General features: G+C 40.7%; 1 protein-coding gene, 1 long non-coding RNA gene and 2 pseudogenes across 2 annotated transcripts; 3 read left to right on the forward strand and 1 right to left on the reverse strand.

The window, feature by feature from the left end:
* The first annotated feature begins 58 nt into the window (after positions 1-58).
* LOC135677232 (uncharacterized) lies at positions 59-770 on the forward strand. Its single transcript, XR_010514617.1, has 3 exons — positions 59-188; positions 296-374; positions 533-770. It is a non-coding gene; the product is annotated as an uncharacterized LOC135677232 (long non-coding RNA).
* A 1,951-nt stretch (positions 771-2,721) lies between these two features.
* LOC135677573 (triosephosphate isomerase, cytosolic-like) lies at positions 2,722-4,284 on the forward strand (annotated as a pseudogene).
* Positions 4,285-5,322: 1,038 nt separating this feature from the next.
* LOC135677233 (factor of DNA methylation 1-like) lies at positions 5,323-9,769 on the forward strand. Its single transcript, XM_065189317.1, has 7 exons — positions 5,323-6,478; positions 6,996-7,177; positions 7,902-7,970; positions 8,059-8,325; positions 8,454-8,666; positions 9,014-9,251; positions 9,519-9,769. The coding sequence occupies exons 1-6, from the start codon at positions 5,512-5,514 to the stop codon at positions 9,239-9,241; spliced, it is 1,926 nt and encodes a 641-aa protein (XP_065045389.1). The 5' UTR covers positions 5,323-5,511; the 3' UTR covers positions 9,242-9,251; positions 9,519-9,769.
* A 1,720-nt stretch (positions 9,770-11,489) lies between these two features.
* On the reverse strand, positions 11,490-13,042 carry LOC135583002 (uncharacterized protein C24B11.05-like; annotated as a pseudogene).
* Between the last annotated feature and the right edge of the window lie 1,323 nt (positions 13,043-14,365).

Genomic DNA, 14,365 nt, shown 5'->3' on the forward strand with positions numbered 1-14,365 from the left:
CATACGTAGGGGCACACTTGTAATTCATGACAGGGGAACACACTCCCCTGTCATATAAAGTGATCGTATTCTCACGAGACCCTCAATTCGATCGAACACAGGCGAATGACTCTTTCGGGTTTGAGCCTCGTCGCCTCTCTTGGCAGATAATGGCCTGGAAATTCTTCGTCGGCGGCGACTGGAACTTCGTAATCCTCGAGTGTTCTCTTTCTCTTTTCAAAGTTCGGGATCGGTTCTTTGCAGCACTTCTTCTGTGGATCTCTGTCTTAATTTGTTTTGTTTTGGTGAAGTGTAGTCCGGCCTGTGGATCTTCGTCGTCTATGCTCACGTCTTGCTAGGATCCGTCTTGATGTTAACTATCCATCTGCAGGATTGTAAGACTTTGTTTTTGCATTTTTCCTTTTCTTCCCGTTGTCTTCTGGATTCCGAGCCTTCCCATTCTGGTTCAACCGATTACCTTCTGATTTGGGGGCAAAAGAAAATGATGGGGAACTCTGATGTAAAATGTGTTTGCCTTTTGGCTTGTTCGCAGAATGGGACCAGCGAGGAGGTGAAGAAAATTGTCAGCACTTTGAACGACCGCAAAGTTGCATCAACTGATGTTGTTGGTATAGATCTCGATCAAATGTTTGGAACTCGTTTGGAAATTTTGTACTTATTATTTGGACGCTTCCCCCTTTTGTTGGAGTTGGAGTGAGGATATATCTTGGTCTCGGTGATATTAGCAACTAAAATCTTTAATTCGTTCAAATATGTAGCTCTTGCTGGTTGATTGGTGAGCTCTTGGATGACTGGTTCTTAACAAATAACCTTGTCCGGTTCAGTGTGAAGGCTAGTTTTGTGTTTTTTGGATGGTGGCATTTTAAAAGTCATTATAATTCCTTTACATTGAGTTATTGAAATCAGATTTTAAATTTCCAATGAGATTGGATTGTCGAGCTGAAATAGTTCCGTATTTGTTCGTGTTTTTGAACCCAATGCTTAGCAACTTCGCCCTGATGTTTTCTGTGAGTTAGTAATCGAAACGAATGATGTATAGCATCTTGCAATTCTGAGACTACATCTTCTGTATTCGAACCTTCAGTTCTGTGTAATCGTTGGTATTAGTCCTTCAAGTGGGTTGCTTTTCACATTACTGTTACTTTCATCTTGGAAAAGATTCCTTGGAATTTAATGAGTGAAATATATTGTGCAGGCCTGCAATAGATATTGTGCGTGTTCTTTTAACTGAGCTTGCTGTTGATATACAACCTTTATAAACCCATATATGCTTGCATATTATTATCTCTATAGATGTCGTGGTCAGCCCCCCGTATGTCTTTCTTCGTATTGTCAAAAGTTTGTTGCGCCCTGATTTTCATGTTGCAGCACAAAATTGTTGGGTAAATAAAGGAGGTGCTTAGGTGAGATTATGTATGAGTTATCTTGCTTGACGAGTTCATATTGTTCATTGCTCTCTTTTTGAAGAGAAGAATAACTATTGTTTATGTTTATGATTTGTTATTGGATAAATTGACATATCTGGTTGGTCTGTTTGACAAAAATTGATGTTAACTGTCGCTTTGTTCTAGGTTTGATGTGGATCCACACAATATATTTTGTATTTTAACATTGTTTATTCCGATAGTTGTTGGTTTATTGTTTATGAAAAGTTAATTTCTTTTGGCACAACAAATAAATATTTTGACAAGTAAATTGACTCAGACTTGAACTCTTTATTTTATGCATTATCAACTTGTAATAAATTCTTAAATATTTAAATTGTAAATCACATTACAAGGCAGTGTAAATTGTAAATCATGTGGAAGAGAACTTCCGCAAGTATACAGGATGCAACTTGCAGTATATTAGGTCTCAGGAGACGGAGTCGAGGAAAGGTTGGTCAGGGTATGAACTGTAAGGTCCAGTGAGCTTAGGTGCCGACTCTAGGTCTCCTTCCTGTTTCTGTTAATTCATTTGTAGTATTTTTATGTCTTCAGCTTTAGTTATTGATATCAGTGAAAATGTTTTGTTTGAATGTCCATTTCATTGCCTACCTGCTTGTCTACTAGGTTATAATAATTAATGTTGTAAAAAAAAACTTGAACTCTTATAATTTGATAAAAAAATTCCTTATGCAGTGCTGAGATGCTTGTAAATCTCGACATTCCTTGGGTCATCCTGGACACTCTGAGCTAAGGCTTTTGTTGGGTGAATCAAATGAGGTAATATACCTGTGGACTAAAAATATATATTTAAATCCATTAAGTACTCTAATACAATTCTTTATGAAAATTAAGAGACTTATATGCTGGTTTTGCATTATGTCTCAACAAAGATGTTCCATTACATTAGCAGTTGTAGTTACTCCTGCCAGAAAGGAATTTGTTCATTGAATATCTTCTGCTGTTAAGTTCTTTGGTAGAGTAATCTTGCAGATTTGTTTCTAGTCTTTTTTTAACAAAAATATTCTCATTACTTCAAATGCAAATCAACTGAAGTTATAATCAGAACTTTTTTAGATTTTCCTCCCTTCTTATTTGCATTTATTATTTTCTGGGTTAGTTTGTTGGAGATAAGGTTGCATATGCACTCTCTAAAGGGATAAAGGTGATTGGTTGTGTTGGTGAGACACTTCAGTGTGAGTCAGGAGCCACCATGGATGTCAGCTGCACAAACAAAAACTATTGCAGTTACTCTTCATGATTTATCATTTAGTCTTGTGGGTTTAGTTTTGAGGATATGTCCACCATGGATGGAGCATCTGTATCAAGTGCTTTACTATTTGTTGACATATATAACCGAATTTTACTCTTACAGAGCGCATTTCAGACTGGACCAATGTAGTTCTGGCTTATGAGCCGGTTTGGGCAATTGGAACTGCGAAGGTTGCTACACCAGCTGGGAGGTAAGTTCTATAGACATGATTATATGTCACCTGTTTGTGTTCTGTGGATGTTTGTGCATGAACATGCCAATCTATGTTATCTGCCTGTGAACATGCAGTGATAATGAATTTTTTCTGTGACTTGTTACTTTCCAAAATTTATTTTTCTTTGTATCTCCTTTGTGTATTTGCTCCATTGATTCTCAGGTCAACTCTGAACTATGCAAGCGGCTTCAGTTAAATGTGTGTTGAAGTTGCAGAATCAACTAGGATCATTTATGGAGGTAAGTCTTTGTTGTTAACTTTTTTTTTTTCTTCCTTTTTTCACTCATTTCAAAATGATTGTGACAAATGTACTTTTGTCAGTTTTGAGTTGCATCTGACGCTGAACTTGAAGTTGCTTTTTGCATGTTCCATTTCTTTGCGTTTGCCTTGTTTGATCAAAGCCATATAAAGTATTACTTTATGTTACAAAATGTTTCATAACACTAGCGATAAAATTCCTGCAGGTTCTGTAAATGGAGCTAAGTGCAAAGAGCTTGCAGCACAGCCTGATGTTGATGGATTTCTCGCTGGAGGTGCTTCTTTGAAGGTATGTGTCCTTTTTTCCTCGTTAACAATCACCTGGATTTTTGTCTTCAATGAACAGAAAGGCATCATATGCAGTGTGCAACAAGCAACTCTTTTTTCGTATAACCAAAATTCTTATAACAAAAGATCAGTATAAGAACTATATAAGTAGATACTGCCAAGCACCATCCATAGGCAACTCCTGCACTGTTCTCTAGAACTGATTGGCATTTGCATGACTATCAATATGCTAAAATTATCGGCCATCATTGTCAAATTAGTTTGCCTTTCTGGTTTGAGAAATGTGAATGCAGTTCATAGTTTAGAATCTTTAGATCGTTCTATCATGGCTCAACTTATACTAAATTTGACCTATAATTCGGGTGGATTAACTATTGTGTTGATTGACAACGACGACATGGAAATACAACTTCAATAGAAACGTGTATGTCGGTGTTGTTGCTTTGCTTTTGCTAAACGCACATATGATTTCTACAGTGAGCAGTTGACCCTTGTGGTTTTCAGGTACCATTTGACTCTTGAAATCTTTGTTGTGATGGCTTGAAGTCTCTCATCTTTCCTCTTTTTCTTGTTAATTTCCAGCCAGAATTTGTGGACATCATCAATTCTGCTACTGTTAAGTCATCTGCTCGAGGACTTCTGCGTCGCTCGATCGAAGATCCATGAATTGACCTGTGAATCCGTGATGAAAACTTGTGGTTTCTTGCTTAGAACTGGAGCTAAGCAAGCACTACGAATATGAAATAGTCATAATTCGGATTCTGGCACGTTCTTGTCGGCGTAGATGATATTTATTTGCAACTAATTAGATATTTAGCTTCCTTGGATGGCAGACTATTAAAGACTTCATCATCTTAAATTGGCATTACTGAAGGATACCAAATTTTGGATCGCCTTCTGACATTTCAAGAAAACTTCTAATTGAGATTTAATGTTAATGATTATGCACGAGGGATGTTGATGTTAAAGAGGAAGATAACAACAATCTTAATTATGGTGAGGGTATATATATGGATAGGAAGAAAAAGATTATATTCCATTAAAAGACTTAGCTTTTATATAAGTTAAGTCAACCAACCTTTCCCTTTGACTGGCTTTTACAAGTGAAATCTGCAGGTGGCGGCACGCGAATGCTAGTTGCTGGACGAGAAGCAACCGCCATTCGCTTGTTCAACGTGAAGACAAATCACAGCCGTAGATATGCATCGCGATCGATGGGGAGGCACAGCATCTGCGCTTGCCACATGCATCGTGATTGATGCGTTACAGCTATTAATCTGGAAATAATCACCCTGAAGGTCTTTCATGGGTGATTCAGCCTCTCTGTATAGAGCTCGAGTCTTGATCATCTGCGGTTCGTAAGGGTGGATCTCGCATCTCGGCCCTCTATTTCATCGCATCAGCCAAATGGTTGGTTTCGATTGGCACGATACCGACGGTCCTTTTTCCGTTGGGAACGGCTAATTAGCACGTGCGCACGAGCTCTTACTCGAAGGCTGAGGTGGATCCGCTACGGTGGAACTTGCAAACTAAACTATCAAATTCCACCACTCGCACTGAGTCATCATACGTTGACATGGACCCCACAATCATGTTCGGTGCTTGCAACCGGTGAAGCACTTTGATTGTGCCCCACGGTGGGATCCGAGCGGAGTAAATACCCGCACGGCGTCCGCGAAAACGGAGGGTCAGAACCGGCTTACGCTCACCTTCGCCCCCTACAGTAGAAGTTCACAAGCAGTCCTAACTGGAAACAATGGAGGAGCGAGATGTGAGAGATGGATAATGGACGGTAAAGATATGATGATAGAAGGATCTCTCCTCCGATCATTCTTTACATAAAAGAAATGAAATAACAAAAACGTCCTCGTCTTCCGCACCTGCCTCCGTCGAAACGCTCGCCTTCGATACGCTCGCTCCTCAATCTGTCGCTTCCTAGCCCCTAAACCCTTTCCGCCGGATTCCTCCCTCTTTTCCCCATTTGTTCTTCACTCTCTCTCTCTCTCTCTCGATCCTCAGATCTCTTATCTTCCACTGCAATTGCTACTAGTGCGATGGAGGCCGGGTTATTATCGGACGAGGAGGACACGGATGTGAGTGATTCTGAGGTCGAGGACTACGAGGAGGAGTGCTACCAGGCGCTGAAGACCGGTAACCATCGGATCCGCAACCCCGACGGCACCTTTCGATGCCCATTCTGCACCGGCAAGAAGAAACAGGACTACCAATTCAAGGACCTCCTCCAGCACGCCACCGGAATCGGCGCCTCCAGCTCCCGCAAGGGCTCCCAGAAGGCCCACCACCGCGCCTTCGCCCGCTTCCTCCAGCTTGACCTCGCCCCCTCCCTCTCCCTCCCTCCCGCCCTCAAAGCCGCCTTCGCCGCCGCTGCAGCTGGCGACCCCTCCCCCATTCAATCTCCTCCTCCCTCTTCTTCCTCCTATTCCGCCTCCAAACCTCCCCGCGAGGACGAGCTCTTCGTCTGGCCCTGGATGGCCGTCCTCGTCAATGCGCCCCCCGGTGCCGCCGACGGTGACGACCTCAAGGAGAAGCTCTCCGACTTCAACCCCGTCGACACCGTCCACTTGCATGAGGAAGACGACCTCAACGGCAAGTCCACGTGCGCGACCGTCATCGTCAAGTTCCTCAAGAACTGGGGCGGGTTTAAGAACGCCATGGACTTCGAGAACCATTTCAGAGCCAGCCATCGCGGAAAGAAGGAATGGGCCGAACGGCAGGGCGACGTCTCTGGCGTTCTGTTTGGGTGGATTGCGAGCGCCGAGGATTACAATGCCGGGGGCGCTCTGGGTCGGTACTTGAAGAAGCACGGGGACCTGAAGACCATCCTGCAGGTCATCAAAGAAGAGTCCAAGGAGACCGGTAAGATTGTCGCCATTCTTGCGAACCAGATCGACATCAAGAATCAGTACTTGCATGACTTGGAGGTGAGGTACAACACGACCAGCCACTCCCTCAGTCGAGTGATGGGGGAGAAAGACCAGCTTCATCAAGCTTACAACGATGGTATGTCCATATAACTACTACTACTACTGTAAATGGATTTGATGAATGAAATCTTCTCATTGATAAAATGGATGCTTGGTGTGGTTCTCCTTTTTTTTCATTTACACAAAGTATGATAGACCTAGCTTAACCTCACTAGCTTGTGATAATTTTTTTGGAAAATAAATGCGTCTTAATAAGATCATATGCATACTTTACTAAGCAAATGCTACTGATGATTTGGTGAAGTAATTGTTCTCCTCTGTACCCATTAGAGATGCTTTGCAAAGAAAAAGATATGGGAATGTTCTTTACCTTTATGATTTGTTAATGTTGGTTTGTCTAGACTTGTCACCAACTTGTTCTTGAGGCAAGATGTAAAACATTTCTACTCACAAGTATGGTCTATTTTGTGCATGCGTTAAGCTTGTACTTAAATTCTCTTCCACATTCTTTTAAGCAGTAACAGAGTCCACCCTGTGATTGCACATTTGTCTTCCTTTAATCTGAGATTCCTTCTTGGTTCCTCTTTTATCAGAAATGCGAAATTTGCAGCGCAATGCAAGGGAGACTACTCGCAAAATCTTTGACGAGAATGAAAAGTTGAGGATGGAGTTGGATTTAAAGAGGAAAGAAATTGATTTGCGGTGTAAAGAACTGGATAAGCTGGAAGCACAAAATGAGGGCGATAAAAAGAAACTGGATGATGAGAAGCAAAAGGTAATTTCTATATGTTTCAGGCAATTAATTTTCATTTGATAATTCCTTAGGGGATAAGTTTTAGTGGCATTGTGAAAATAAATATAGCCGTGTTGTCATATGTTTCTTAGATGGTACAGAAATCTTGAAAATCACTTCAACATGCTAAATGACTACTCTAAAATGTCAGTGAGGAACAGATCTTGTGCAATTTAGTCTCCCAACCTGCAGAATTTGTGTTAGAGTAAGTTTTTTCTCTGGCATAGTTGGATGCTCCTTTAAGATTATTTTCAGAAACTCTCATATTTGGATAAGCATATCGATGTAAAAGAACGGACCTTGGATTAGCCTCAAGATGATGGATTATTGCTTCATTTCATCAGATTCCTATGATATAAGATTCTTACTTCTAACACAACTTATAGAACAAGTTAACTTTATTGAGAAAAAATCCAGGAATGCTGATCCACAAATAGCTATATACTGAATCTCTAGGATACAAAATATATATTAGTAATCATTAATGTTTTAAGGAGTTCACATTTCTTACATATCCCTCGACCATCTAATCAAAAACCCCTTCTTTTCCTTTTTTGATAGTGAACTCTTCTTCGGCAAATTATTGTTTTTCACTCTATAGATGGAAGTGTGTTCTATACAAGCTGCCTTGCTCCTTGGTTTAGTTGTGTTTTACTTTAAAAGTCTTGGTGGATGGACTGACTACTTTATACTATCCTAATGGCAGGTTGAATTGGCAACCATTGTGCAAAAGGAAGCTGAAGAAGAAGTCTTGAAACTGGTTGAAGACCAAAAGGTCATTCGTTATGTGTGCGTATATGATTTTATTCTTAATATTCTACAATCTTATATTCTGATGGTGTCCTGCAATGTGAATCATTCAGAAGGAAAAAGAAGCTGCTCTTGCTAGAATACTTCAGTTAGAGAAGGAGCTGGACCAAAAACAACAACTGGAGCTAGAAATAGAAACATTGAACTGGAACTTAAGAGTTATGAAGCATTTGGAAGGGCAAAATGATGCAGATATCCAGGAGATGGAACAAAAATTGGAAAGAGAAAGGGAACAACTAGAATTCTTGAATAGTGCTCTCATAAGCAAGGAACGCCAGAGCAATGATGAATTACAAGAAGCTCGTAAAGAATTGATCAAGGTGTGTTTCCCTATTTAAAATAAAATGTATTCTGCTCCATTTGTTCATGTTCTTTTGTTAATATGTGAAATATAGATACTCTCATTTGCTTGACTTTGATTGCTCTCAGAATTTGAGTTGATATTTAGGGTTTGGAAGACTTATTGAGTGGTCGTACTTTAATTGGAATAAAAAGAATGGGTGAATTAGACGAGAAGGCCTTTCAAAATGCATGCAGGAAAAAATATAAAGCTGAAGAGGCTGACATCAAAGCTGCTGAGTTATGTTCTAGCTGGCAAGAGGAACTGAAGAAACCAGCATGGCATCCATTTAAGATTGTTACGAGTGACGGAAAGGAACAAGTAACTTTGCTAATCACTGTTTCTCTTTTTCTTGCCATGTTTAAATTTTACATTTGCATATATTTTTTGAGTCATATTTTGTATATACAGTTATTAGAATTTATTTAATGGAATTGAACAATTTATTTTAGTTGCAAACAACTTTGTTAGGGCATGATCAAAGTTCATAAAAATGATCTTTTTAGTTAAATTTCCTTTGTCATATTTTGCTTGCCCATGTCTTCTTAGATTGCTTTGGTCATAAAACCTTGATATCACATGGCTTGAATACTGGCTTGTTTTTGGTCTAACAATCATTTGCTTCTGGTAAATAATTGATTGTTAATTCTTCTTTTTGGATGTTGCAGGAAGTCATAGATGAGGATGATACAAATCTGAAAAAACTATGGATTGAGTTGGGCGATGATGTATGCAATGCTGTTAAAACAGCTCTGGTTGAGTTAAATGATTATAATCCCAGTGGAAGATATGTCATACCGGAACTCTGGAATTTTAAGGAACGACGCAAAGCAACTATGAAGGAGGTCATAGTAGCCATCCTAAAGCAATGGAGGAGCCAGAAGCGCAAAAGATGAGAAACCACAGGTTGAGTACAAAATTTCTTTTAAGTCCTTACCATCATTTCTCATTTACGGAGTAAAGTCAGCTAATACAATGCTTAAATTGTGGTTAGAAAAGCAAGAATTCACAAATGTTCTAGGTTTCACCTGTCAGCTGCTTATGCTTATATGGTTCATGAATCATCATATGCTCATTCTTGCCTAATAAATGAGCCAATGGACACTAGAATAGCTTATTAGATCACAGATCCTACAGGAACACAGAACGATGATAAAACCATGTTTGATGCAGGATATTTAGCGGTTAAGTGGCTGGGGATGAAGGCTAATAATAGCAATTTTTGCAAGAAGATGGGGAGTCGAGACGTTCCTTGTTCTCGATCCATTTGGTAGCTTGTACTAACTTGCAAGGCATCTTTGGATAAGCTATTAATCCTCTCACACTTGTGCTGTAATGTAATACTCTGGCTGAGACGATGTCAGCACGGTCCTACAGAAGATCTTTCTAATTACCTTAGTGTATGTATCATGAGAGTTCCCACATTGCTTTTGTTGTGAGTTCTTAATGTAAGCACCATGCTAATGCCTAGTCTTCTTCTCTTATTTGTCTTCCATTATAAGGTAAGCTTCAAATCTTTCTGCAAGCCTAAGTTTTACTTAATGTTTGCCTGTTCTTCGGATTTTAATCCGTGGACACAAATTTGTCTGCTGTGGTAACTCACCCATTAACTTTTTATATGGTGCAGATCCAAAAGATTTTTGAGATGAGTTCTTTTGGGGGTCTAAAGGTACGCTCACATGTTTTTTATTTGCAGAAAGAAGATATGTTTCTTGTCGTTCATATCATTCGTGTTTTCAGATGAAATGACAGGTTGACAGTGCAAATGAAATGGCCATCCCTTGGAACGAGAAAAGGCTGCCACCACCTGCTTCAAAGCTTCTTTGACCTGGAGGTATCATGTCCAAGTTCGTATCTCCTTTGAATTGCAGATAATTTTCAGAGTTCTATTTTCAATCCAATTCTTAATTGAATTCTCAATGCTTTTTGTCATTGCCTCATCATGACTTGCACATAATTTTCTTGACAGCCATAATGTAAAATATGTCAGGATATAAATGCGTCTAATCATTTTTATTCATTAAAAATAAAATGTTACACGATAATCGGTGTCAACCAATTTAGTTTGTAAAAATTTTGATAATCTATCTTAAGATCCTCATACCTTTTATAAAAAAAATATCATGTTACTTTAATAAAAATTATATAAACTAGAGATGAGAGGGGTTATTATTTATTAGAGATAAATATGTCCTATATAAGCTCATTGATTATGGTGAACAGTAATCTAATCACACCTCAAACATGTTTGAATTGGAGGTTACGTGTAAGAGCGTGGAACTCTACAAGACACCAATCATTTGTCATGACAGCCAATATGATGGGCAAATACTACAAGACAGTGAGAACATTATAAACACCGAAGCCAGCTCAGTGCTGGACTTGAGGAAGGCTATGCATCATTTGATTTAACGGTTCCATCAGTTCCATGACAATTTTCTGACTCATTCTTGGTTGGCATTAAGGTTTGATGTTACAGACAAAATGGATGGGAGTATCGAGATAGATCTAAGAATAAAGTTGAATTGCACTGCATATGGAAGCTAGCATGACATGGTAAATCATCCTAGCTTCTCTCAAAGAGAAGATAGGTAAGAGAAGAACCTTGCAGGATATTCCAACAGAGTCCTCTCTTTTTCAGGTCACATGGTCGAGGACATCATTCCTGTCAAAGCACACAGATTTAGCTGATTTGGAAGTTAGTTTGATGGACATCATTTCTTGGTCATTCAAGCATGCCAAGGCTGCTTGAGTGACCAAGAATTGCTTGGCATTACTTTAATGATTATTTCATGGAGAAGGGGGACGTTATTGAAGGTCCGAAAGCCAAAGGTTGAAGTCACTGGTGGCTCCTTACTAATCAACAGATCAATAATGGAAAGCAAATTTGACTTGGATCGAGCAACATTGTAATCATTTCATGGAGAGAGATAATAGTTCCTGTGGAGTCGAAATTCTTGCAGTTTTCACTATTATTTCCTCATGTTGGAGTGATCCTTGTCCTGGATTCATCCGGTCGAGCCTCGGATCCAGTTGATAGCTAGACAGAAAGGAGGTAGAAGTTTTTATTTCTGGGTACTCGTTCTACACAGCTGAGCTACAAATTGTGCGAGATACACATGAACTCCAGAGGAAGATGATCATGATGATGATGATGAACTAAGCTGTCACCGATGTCTCCATTGCAACCTTGGCCGAGTACCGAATGCTGTCTGATTTCTCAGCCTCCTCCCACAGCTCAGGCAAATGCTTCCCTCATGTTGTGGATGCTCTCCAGAGCGTGATCAGCCCCTTTGACTCTATGCCGAGTGCCCACCTGGATCATCCACGAACGCAAAGTCCAGTGGCTTTCAATCTATAAGCTCCGATAGGTTTCCAATGGAAGAGATTTGGATTTACCAGCACAGTGTGCAGACCGATGCGTTTCCCCGCCTGAATGTTCCGCACGCTGTCATCGAAGAAAACCTGCAACACATCGCAAACCACAGTTCGCAAGCGTTCCAATGCAAGTCATCTTCCCCGACGAGATGCGAGCTGCGTCTTACTGTTCTGTGGGGGTCGATGTTGGCGATGCTGAGGGCGCGCTCCATGGCGTCCGGCGATGGCTTGCACAGCACCGGTGTCCTCGGCAGTGCAACTCCGGCATCAGGACGAGCGAAGTGGTCGACGATGTCGAAGACTTCGCTTGAGGTTTCCGTTCCACGGGAAGAGGTCGGTGGGTTCAGAGTCTCGAAGCATATGATTCCTTCGAAACAGTCTTCCAATCCCAGCTTCTTCAGCACTTTGGCAGCGTGCGCTTTGTCGGCATTCGTGAATACCTATTTTGCAGGCGAAAGATCCATGAATTAGATGGATGGATGCAGAGAAAGCTTGGCTGTGTGAGAACTCTCAGCATCGACGGAAGAACTCCACGACTTTGCGAAGCGGAAGGCTCAGGAGGAGTGGCCCGAGCACAGGATCGGCCTTTAGATTCTCGTATGGCAATCTTCCATGAACGAATCTGTCAAACCATAGGAGGGAAAGTTCAATGGTTGCTCTACTAGCATTAACAGAAGGAGCATAGCAAGTTTGAAGTGAGAACCTGTGGTAATCGTCATAGTCGAAGCTGTAGCCGATGGCCTGAGCAACACAAGGAAAACGTCGGCATAAGCACAAGAACAAAGTCTGCCATGTAACGTAAGCAAAAAAGAAGAGCAGCTTGCGTTCTCGGATTACCCTCAGACCAGCCATCGTCGTCCCGTAATTCTTGTACAGTAGATTACACAAGTCCGATATCTTGCTCTCCTCGATCCCAAGCTTCTCAACCAAATAATCTGAAGACAAAGAAAGGTACCGCAAACTCCATGGACTACAAAGACGACGACAGAGAGAAACCAAGAACTAAAGGCGACGGCGCGTTGTTATACCTCCAATGTTTCTGCGGCACTCGGCGGCGATGCCGGAACTCAACGGGTAGAGCGTGTCGTCAAGATCTGGACGCGCGCACGAAAACAATGGGGAATTTATGTGCTCAGAAAAGCTCGAAAGGCCTCATCTTTAATCGCCTTGGTGATCTGTAAGCTAGAAAACAAGATCTTGGGAGGACACAAAGATCAAGAAGACTTACCGAAGAGAAGGCAATCATATTTAGGACTCTGAATCTGTCGGTATCGCTCTTCGTATTCCATCTTCATCTATTACAGACGATTCAAATGATCAACTAGCAAATCGTATACATTAGAAGAAGAGCAAATCATGATCCAAATGCAACCATGTGTCTGCAGCAGTCTCTATGAGAATTGGGTCTGAAGCTTACAATGCAGAACGGATCGCTGTCAATGGAAGCAAGAGAGGAGGTCGAGGAAGCTGGAATTCTTCTCTCCTTCCTCTAAATGAAACAGAGAAATGGAGGTCGGAGGCGGCGGAGAACGGTTGCGGAGTGGGCGGCTTAAATGGGCGACACGTGCCTCCCTCTACCCCGTAATTAGCAGCCTAAACAACAGTAATCGTCTTGCTAATTACTTACTAAGCGAAATAAACATACAAGTTGACCGTTGACTCAGAATGATTTACGCGAATTGCCCTTTCCATGAGCAGGAAGAACATGAACCGTTCAGATTAGGTTAGACGGTGGAGATGGAGCAAAATGGACGAGATATTTAGACAACCGTGGGTTTCTTGGAAGCTTCTCCATGGTTCCATTACATTTATCATAAATCAATGTGTTCATGAAATTTAATTCACTGAAGAAAAGATTTATAACGTTAAGTAAAACAGATTAACTCGAGAAAAATACATTAACGTATGTGAATTCCTTGATGTGATGTTGCCAATGTTGGTTAAGTTAATATAGATTTATTTTCTTTAACAAAAATAAAATCTTATATGAGTTGATGGTTGATGAACTCCACAAAGGGTTTTGCTGCTGCCTCTCATCATTGACTGACTGCCTCATCATCGACACACAGACACACGTATCTCTGACAACATCCGTGGCCTCCGTGGGATTGGGGTTGTGGCAGTGGGGTACAGTGAAGAAACCCTAGAAACAAGTCCTTCGGTGGGTGATGCAAGCTGGAGTCCAGCAGCAGGTGCTGCATCATTTGGGACCATCCATATAATGCAGTCTTGATGACTCCAATCATGAGGTCTCAGGAAGTACTCGAGACATATGGTTTCAACCAAACGCCACAAAAGCAAAGCAAAGTGGGTGTTTCAAATCATGCTTAGGTCTTATGGTCTCCAGGAAGTTCTTATGCCTTCTGTGTTTCAAATCACAATAGCAAATGGATGCACTGGCATCCATTATACTGTATATCGTGCCAACCTTTTAGGAAGCTAAACAAGCATCCATGCTGCTTGTGGAGGGGGAAGGCAGTAATAACATGAATTACACTAAAGTGCTAATTCTATAACAAAAAATGTGATGGACTATAAGGTTTGGTTCGAAAAAGAAAGGTATAAGTCTAATTTTTGTATTTTTTAAATCAAATGTTAAGGAAAGGTATAAGTCCTAATCTATCTTTATAATTGAATAATAT

This window comes from Musa acuminata, chromosome BXJ1-6 (assembly GCF_036884655.1).
Source record: "Musa acuminata AAA Group cultivar baxijiao chromosome BXJ1-6, Cavendish_Baxijiao_AAA, whole genome shotgun sequence".
Classification (NCBI taxonomy): domain Eukaryota; kingdom Viridiplantae; phylum Streptophyta; class Magnoliopsida; order Zingiberales; family Musaceae; genus Musa; species Musa acuminata.

Bases quoted from the DNA above. Each gene is read 5' to 3' on its own strand.
- LOC135677233 (XM_065189317.1), top strand. From the start codon at position 5,512: ATGGAGGCCGGGTTATTATCGGACGAGGAGGACACGGATGTGAGTGAT. The intron at 6,479-6,995 runs GTATGTCCATAT...CTCTTTTATCAG, and splicing joins TCATCAAGCTTACAACGATG to AAATGCGAAATTTGCAGCGC. The intron at 8,326-8,453 runs GTGTGTTTCCCT...GTTGATATTTAG, and splicing joins CTCGTAAAGAATTGATCAAG to GGTTTGGAAGACTTATTGAG.